At 40.7% G+C, this 8571-nt stretch overlaps 1 protein-coding gene across 1 annotated transcript in view; it reads right to left on the reverse strand.

The window, feature by feature from the left end:
• Window positions 1-2414: 2414 nt before the first annotated feature.
• The window catches only part of Aass (aminoadipate-semialdehyde synthase), a 53035-nt gene continuing 46878 nt past the window's right edge, over window positions 2415-8571 (reverse strand). The window contains exons 20-24 of the mRNA XM_021190715.2: window positions 7316-7411; window positions 5966-6081; window positions 5372-5460; window positions 4735-4911; window positions 2415-3299 (exon numbers count right to left, since the gene is read on the reverse strand). Coding sequence (XP_021046374.1) covers window positions 3181-3299; window positions 4735-4911; window positions 5372-5460; window positions 5966-6081; window positions 7316-7411 — 597 coding nt within the window. The 3' untranslated portion in view covers window positions 2415-3180. The remainder of the gene's footprint in view (window positions 3300-4734; window positions 4912-5371; window positions 5461-5965; window positions 6082-7315; window positions 7412-8571) is intronic.

Genomic DNA, 8571 nt, shown 5'->3' on the forward strand with positions numbered 1-8571 from the left:
AGAAGAGAAGAGAAGAGAAGAGAAGAGAAGAGAAGAGAAGAGAAGAGAAGAGAAGAGAAGAGAAGAGAAGAGAAGAGAAGAGAAGAGAAGAGAAGAAGAGTTTAGACTGGAAGCCTTTGAAGAGAACGCTCAAGAATTGTGATAAGGATGCTGAAGTTCTTCGTATTGGTGGCTTCTGGTAGGGGTAGGGTTGGGGAAGGACTCAGTTTTCCTTCAGGGGCTGCCCATTGGGAATTTGACTCTGGTCCAGTGAGGCAACACAATTGAACTTGGCATTTTTTCTTTTGTTTTGGAGGAGGGCACAAGGGCAGGAATGTACCTGGGTAGACTGTGAAGTGAATTTAATCAGGGTGCATTACTTGAAATTTCCAAATCAATCAAAATATGTTAATAAAAACATCCAGGCAGGTGTGGTGGCTCACAAGTAATCACAGCACATGAGAGGGAGACATGAGAGATCCCAGAACGGGCAAGCTCGTTAGACTAGAAGAATGAGTGCATTCTGGATTCAAGTGAGAACCTCTGCCTTAGTATCTAAGGTGGAGAGCAATCTTGAAAGACACTTATCAAGGTCAAGCCTCCATGTGCACAAACGCACATGTCTATACACACATGAATTGGTATACATATTATCAAGCATATCACACATGCATATGCAAAAGAAAATTGGGTTATCTTTTTCATATTGAGTTATAACAGCTCTTTATATATTCTAGCTACATATACATTCCAGCATAAATGACTTACCAAAAAATAATTCTAATTTTATGGGTTATTTGGAATAGAGGTTGCATGGTTTTTTCCCATTATTTGTTTATTCATTTTACATCCTAATCAAAGCCCCCACCTCTCCTCCCAGTCACCCCCCCCACCCAGCCCTACTTCCCGTGTCCCACACCGCCTTTCTCCTCTGATAAGGGGAAAGCCCTCTAGGTACCAATCCACCTTGGCACATCAAGTCACTCCAGGACTAGACACATCCTCTCCCACTGAAGCCAGACAAAATAGCGCTGTTAGGGGAACAGGATCCATAGGCAACAGAATCAAGGACAGCCCCTGCTTAGTTGTTAGGGGACTCACAAGAAGACCAAGCTACATGTACGCTATATATGAGAGGTCTAGGTCCAGCCCATGTATGCTCTTTAGTTGGTGTTTTAGTTTCTGGGGGCCCTCAAGTGTCCCGGATAGTTGATGCTGTTAGTCTTGTGGAGTTCCTCGTCTCCCCTCTAGGTCCCTCAATCCTTTGCCCAACCCTTTCTCAAGACTCCCCAAGCTCCATCTAATGTTTGGCTGTGGGTCTCTGCATCTGTTTCAGTCAGCTGCTGGGTGGAACCTCTAAGAAAATAGTTATACTAGGCTCCTGCCTGCAAGCATATCAGAGTATCATTAATAGTGTCAGGGATTGGTTCTTGCCCATGGGATGGGTCTCAACTTGGGCCATTGGTTGGTCATTCTCTCTATCACTGCTCCATCTTTTTCCCTGCACTTCTTATAGGCAAGACGTACTTTAGATTGAAGGTTTCCTGGGTGAGTTGGTGTCCTTATCCTTCCTCTGGAAATCCTGCCTAGCTACAGGGGGTGGCCACTTCTGTCTTCAGATCCCCACTGCTAGGAGTCTCAGCTAAAGTTACTCTCATAGACTGCCTGGAGCCTCCCCTACCCCAGGTCTCTGGCACATCCTAGAGGTGGCCCTCCCCCAACTATACCACTCACCAATTCCCATTGAGTCTCCCTACCTCTCTCCATACACCTGATCCCCCACTCTCACCTCAGCCCCTTTCCTCTCCCTTTTTTATTATGTCCAGTTTGCCTATTTTTTTCTTCTAGTGCTTGTGATGTTTGCTTCAATTACTTAATAAACCATTGCCTAATTTAAACACATAAAGGTTTATATCTATGTTTATTTCTAAGAGTTTTACAGCATTAACTCTTTTTAGATTATCTTTTAGATCCATCTTTAGTCAGTTCCTATGTCTGCTATGAGGTAGCACTCCATCTCCATTGCTTCTTTCCAGATTTTCAGTCCTCGTTTGATGAAAAAGCATTATTTTTCTTTGCTATATTGTCTTAGCACACTTTTTAAAAGGACAATGGAACATAAACATGAGTGTCGCTGACCTCTCAATTCTATTATTTCTTTTCCTTTTGCTGTTGATTTTTTTTTTCTAAAACCACTGTTGGCTCACTCAGTCATACTTTATGAAAAGGCAATTTCTCCAAGTTATTCTTGAATCATTTTTTTCTTAATTCATGAATTAAAATATTCTTTTGTATTATTTTGACTATGCCCTTGGATTTCCTGTGCAATTCTTCAAGATTCTAGGTAAATAGAATTTATTCTCCAGTGTATATTTTTCTTTCTTTCTTTCTTTCTTTCTTTCTTTTTTTTTTTTTTTCCTAATTGCCCTGGCTAACCCTGCAATACAGGTTGAGTTATTGGGGCAAATGACAACATACTTGTGCTCTTAGGTGAAAACCATTCAGTATTTTTTCCATTAAGTATGATACAAATTATGGGTTTTTCATGGTTATCTTCTACAAGGGCATTCCTTTCCATTCTTGTTTTGCTATATGTTTTGTGGTGGTTATTTTGCTTTATTTAGTTCTGTTTCTATCATGGAAGGGTTTTAAAGATTTTCAAGGAGGACTGAATTTATTGTATCAACTCCATTTTCAAAAAACTCAAGAGAAGATGATTTTAAGACAAAAAATTTACTAAATAAATCATAACTTTACAAAAGGCATGAAACAGTACTTTTACAATTGTTTTTTTTTTTTTTGATATCAGTCTAAAAGGTATGTAGCAGAATCAATTTGAAAAATACAAAAATATAACTATGTGAAGTTGTTTGTTTGTTTTTTCTGGGAAAGGAAATAGTACAATTGTACTTGCTGATGACAGGTTCTCAGGAAAAAGGAAGCACAATAAATTAACAAACTGTGATCATCATCACCTTTACATACACACACAGAAAGTACACAGAAGACTCATTAAAGGTTTCTATGATGTCTGGAATCTTCTACTCCAAAAGCTTTACTAAAATAGAGATTTTCATTTTAAGAACACCATTGCCATGAACTTACTCAAAACACATCACACTTCATGCTTTAGCACATCAGCAAGCATGTTTGTCATACACAAGGTTACCAAGTGTGATGCCTAGGAAAATAAATCCCCATTTATAGCTTGATTGTGCTCTGTGTGTTAAATACAATGCCTTCTGCTTTAATCCGCTCCAATATTGGCCCATAGATCTCCTTTGTAAATGGCCCCATTAGGCCTTTGGCTTCAATTTCACCTAAAAGAAAACAAATTTTGATTTTTGATTTAAAGGTGATGTAAAAGGCCTATTTCTATGGCAAGAGTCCCACCCCAGGGCCAAGCAGTACTATACTGAAAAGCAATGCTGTTCAATCTAGATGTGACCATAAAGAGAGAGCATGGAAAACTAAAACCTGACATCCTTCAAAGAAAGTCTCAACTTAGACCCAGAGAGGCTAAGTAACAAGGAGGTTGACAGCACCACCAGAACGCAAAATCAACTAAGCAGTGCTCACAGGGCCACAGAGAGACTGAAGCAGCAGTCACAGAACCTGCATAGGTCTGGGCTAGGTCCTCTGCCTCTGTGTTATGGCTGTGTAGCTTGGTGTTCTTATGAGACTCCTAAGAGTGAGAATAGGGGAGTTCCTTAAGACCCCCTTTCCTCCTCCTGGGTTTATTCATCCAGCCTTAATATGAGAGTTTGTGTCTAGTCTTATCAAACCTTGTTATTCAATGTTCAGTTGATATCCCTGGGAGACCTGCTTTTTTTTTTTTTTAAGGGAAAAGGAAGAGTGGAGAGGGGAAGTCAGGGGTGGAGTGAGGGGAAACTGCAGTTGGGATGTAATGTATGAGAGAAGAATAAAGAAGTAGAGAAAAGGAAAAAAAGGGGGAGGGGAATGGTTGGCTTTAAAGTTTTCAACTTTGTTAATGGTGCAAAACACTAAGAATAGCTTATACTTCAAACCTGGGCTGTGTCCAAGCTCGTGATATGCTTTATGACACTGTACCATGGTGCCAGGAAGTAGCAGAGTGTCATAGACACCAATCAACCATGAGGCCAATAAAGAAGAAGGTGATGCTCTACAGGGGCCTGTGTTGCTGAACTGTGTTTCCCAGTCCTTCAGCTCTGTTTAACGTATCTTCCCTTAACATATCTTTAAACTTACACTGACTAGGCATAATAAGACCCCTCTGTAAGCCATGAAGCACATCACAAATATTTTTTTCAGGTGTAGATAAGATGTTAATGCATGAGAATTAATTAACCACAGACTGTAATTCTGACGACCTACAAGGAAACACCCTCTGCTAATTCTGAACCACTCTAAATATACAAATATAAACGGAAATAAGGGAGTCACCCTTCCCAGCAGACCCTCCCCATGGTGGCAGCTTTCTATGCTGTTTCACTGAAAGGTTGCAACAACCCTGAGTTTGGAATGACACAACCCATGTTCAATTTAACAACACCTTGGCCCACAGGTGTTAAGCTACATCTATTCCACCATTCTGAGGTCTTGTGGCTGAGTTGGATGAAAATTTGGTCTCATGCCAGGGCCTATGCTCTTCTCTCACCATAGTGTGAGCGCCCAGCCGGGTATTCTCCAAGATGGCTCATTTCCATTACAGCAGGCACTGAGATTTGAAGGTACAGAGGAGCCAGGCTCAGCCCTGACGCGAATGGAACTTACCATCAAGCAACATTTTGGCTGCCATGGCTGTCGGTAACCCCACAGTTTTAGCCATTGCCGAGAAGCCGTTGAAGTCTCCATAAACCACAAGATCAACGGTCTTATTTTCTAAATGTCCAGATGGATGTCTGATGCCAAAGCTGTCCCTCATCACAATCATATCCTTTTCTTCGGGGCCTTAAAATAAAGACAGGTGTCTTAAAGCATCATCATAGCTCAACTCTAATCATATTTCACCTTCCCTGCCCTTCCAGCTTCCCCACCCAACTATATATATGCTCATTAGATAACTATGATGCTTTTCGCCCAGAGACCAAGTGAAAATCTTGAGGGAATGGGACCTTGGACTGTAACCCTTTCTCAGCATTGAAAAATCTGGTTGGTGTGACAAGCTGTTCTGGCAGACAGATACTTGCTCCCCAAATATTGTTTTGGTATTTATTTCATACATTAAATACAAACCTCTTTTTCCCCCCTCCCAGCAGTTTCCGAATTCACCATTTCCTAAGACTTTTTCTGTCACTGCCTCTTCTCACACTTCTTCTTCCTACTGCATGACTGCTGTGCTTGAATTGGACCCTCTGGCCAGCTCCTCTGATTCCTCCTCAGCAGTGTTTAGAGAAAGCCCATGACCTACCATAGGAGAGTTTTGAGGCCAAGTGCTTGGAGAACGCATCCACAATGGACTCCGCCTGAGGAACTTGCTCATCCCCCAGTAAGCCCAACCTGAAAAGCACAAGGGTCGCTGTTAGTGCACAGCCTGTGCATGTTCTGCATTAGCTTCAGGGTCCTGGGCTCCCTGACACATTGCTCCTTAGCGCAGGGCAGAGATGATATGTTACAAGTTCATTTATGATTAATTTACAGATTAGTTGTCATATATTAAGTATACCATAGTCATGTAAATGAATAGTCTGCAGCCACAGAAAATCAGATAAATCCTACTTGATCCAGAAACAGAGTGACAAAAATGCTTTAAAATAAACATTTTTCAGGTCATAATTGTCATCAGGGTTCTTCACTATCTACTTTTTTACCCAATATAAAAACAATGAATTATAATCTCTCTATAGGCCAACTAATGAACATTAATCAGTCATAAGCAGCTAATTAATCAAAGACAAGTACAAAGTATATCATCTGTCATGTCCTTTCTGTGGCCAGAAATGACTGTCATTAATCATTGGTCCAATATGTTTTGACCTAAATGGAAATATTGGTGGGTGCTTACCATTCTGCAGCTTCCAGCTGGGTATTGTCTCCTCCCAGCTTTGTGAAGACAACTTCCTTAAGCTTCTCACATGGGGAGGAACGGGAAATTCCAACTAGATCACATAGGAGTTGTTTCTGATTGAAAAATAAATATGAAAAGTCTAAGTACATATGTACTAAAACATTAGTTATCTGAGAAATAAACCAACCAAGACATTGGACATCAAGTACACCTCAAAGGTTTGTTACAAATAATTGAAATAGAAAATTAAGACAGTGTGTGTGTGTGTGTGTGTGTGTGTGTGTGTGTGTGTGCGCGCGCGCGCGCACACGCGCATGAATATCTTCACATCACAAATGCATGGTATTCCAGAACAATAAAAAACTCAATAAATACTTAATGCTAAAAAGGAGAACTACTAATACATTTCCTGGTCATGTATTTTCCCCAACACTTTTTTCCACTCATGTCCCCACCCCAAGCTCCTCTACCCCTGCACCTTGTAGCAATCAATGTGAAGCAGGCTAAACTACAAGGGGTTTAGTGCTGTGGTTGCCAGTGGCAACCAGAGTTCTTTTGTAGCTTCAATAGATGAGAAAGATCTCGAAGGGAATTAAATTTCAAAGGAACACTTAAAAGAGTGGCCATGGAATTTTCTTATTTCTAAACAAAAATTTTTTTTTCCCAGTGTCCCCAAAAGAAGCTATGGTCTAGATCAGAAGTTCACAGACTCAGTGTGGTTCATTTCACTGGAAGTTGTACCTACAGTGCTTATGCATATGCCAGTGGCATATGTCTATGCCAGTACTAGATTATTCTGCAGAGAATGCTTGGCCCATGAAGTCTAAAATGTTTATAATCTGATGCTGGGCAGCAAGCTTGTCTCTTGTGTTCTGGATCCTAGCAGCATCCTGGGATGACTCAGGAGGAGTACACTGCTTCCTAGGATTTAGTTATGAGAGAGAAATGCCTAAAACTCAGCCACATAAATGGCACAGTGAGGGGACTGACAAGATTCATACCCACATCCTCTTAAATATCACACTCAATAGGTCCAAATGACATGTCACCACCTACACAACTGGAAAATCAGAGGTCGAAGCAAAGAGTGAAGGCATCTTCCCCACTGTTCAGGGGATGATCCTGGGGAATGAGTGAATACAGGAACAGGCCAGGTACTGTAGCCCATTGCTTTCTCCATTCATCTAACGCACTGAAGTGGGGTGGGGAGGAGATATTCACCAGAATTCATCAACATACACCAGCCAGAGAAGGGATGCCTTGGTTCTGTGCAAAGCAGAGCTTTAGACCTGGCCATCTGAAAAGGTATGTGTGAAGCAGACAGCACAGAATTCTGGAAATGCTCACCCAGGTGAGAGGGTTGGCCTCAGGTCGGAGGGCAGGGTATGCTTCTCTGTTGATGAGTCCCAGCTTCACAAATCCATTCAAAGCTTTGGAATATCCCTGAAGCAAGAATTCATAAGCAGCAAATTAATGTTTTCCCTTTGAAGACAAATGAATTTTTACACCCCCTCTCCCCATTTTTTTTTCTTGAAGAGGAGATCTGATTTTACAACTAATTAACTTTTTGGAGAGTTTTTATATTTATATCTTATTTGGCAATAATCTTCAGTGGTGAAATGGGATCAATATTAACCATTGTCATGATAGTTCAAGTAAGTGGTTTATGAAAAAGCCTTTTTTTTTATTTTTTATTTTCTCAGTACTATGTTGCATGGTATGTTCTGGCAGCATAAGAGCTAATTTCCTGGTGAATTATATAATGCAGTTTAACAGAACATTATTTAATAGAACAGTCAGATTTAATCTTTATTACAATGTTTTGTTTTCAAATGCTAAGGATCACATACAGGGCCTCGTGCATGGGAGGAAAGTATTCTATCAACTTAGTTCTATCTATTTTACTTCTTTGTGATGGGGGGAAACAATAATCCACACCCCCAAAGCAGAGGACCCACCCCACAATGAAGATCTGGGTAGAGAAGAAAAGAAGGGCATCACGTTAGGTCTCTGTTACCAGGTTTTCTCATTTTGAGCATACTTACAACGTCTCACCTGTGACCACTTCAAGTCCCTATTTTATGGTTAGGAAACATTTCAGATTTGTTTTTGAGAAGTCCGTCTAACCCTTTCACCCCCTCAGGCCTCAGTCCATGTGTTTTAAATGATTCGAACCTCATCCTAAGCTCTCAAGACATACAACAGAGGAAGGACACTGACCTCAGAAAGAAACTGCCACTAACAAGACAAAGCGCATGCTTTTAGCCATTAGAGAAAGACCCAGTGTGTCACTCAATCCAGATTTGAACCTTATTAGGCCATAACAGGAAGATGGCAGCTGCCTGCTACTATGTGGAACCTGAGACCACGGTAACTCTTACAAGACCAAGAAACTAAGTATTCACCTATACCTAACACTGTCCTCCTACCTGCTCCCAATCCTTAAAGACTAAATACAATAAATTCGCTATTTTGAGTTGGGTATCCTAATACATATAATAATAATTAAGAAGAAGAAGAAGAAGAAGAAGAAGAAGAAGAAGAAGAAGAAGAAGAAGAAGAAGAAGAAGAAGAAGAAGAAGAAGAAGAAGAGAAGAAGAAAA

This window comes from Mus pahari, chromosome 2 (assembly GCF_900095145.1).
Source record: "Mus pahari chromosome 2, PAHARI_EIJ_v1.1, whole genome shotgun sequence".
Lineage (NCBI taxonomy): Eukaryota > Metazoa > Chordata > Mammalia > Rodentia > Muridae > Mus > Mus pahari.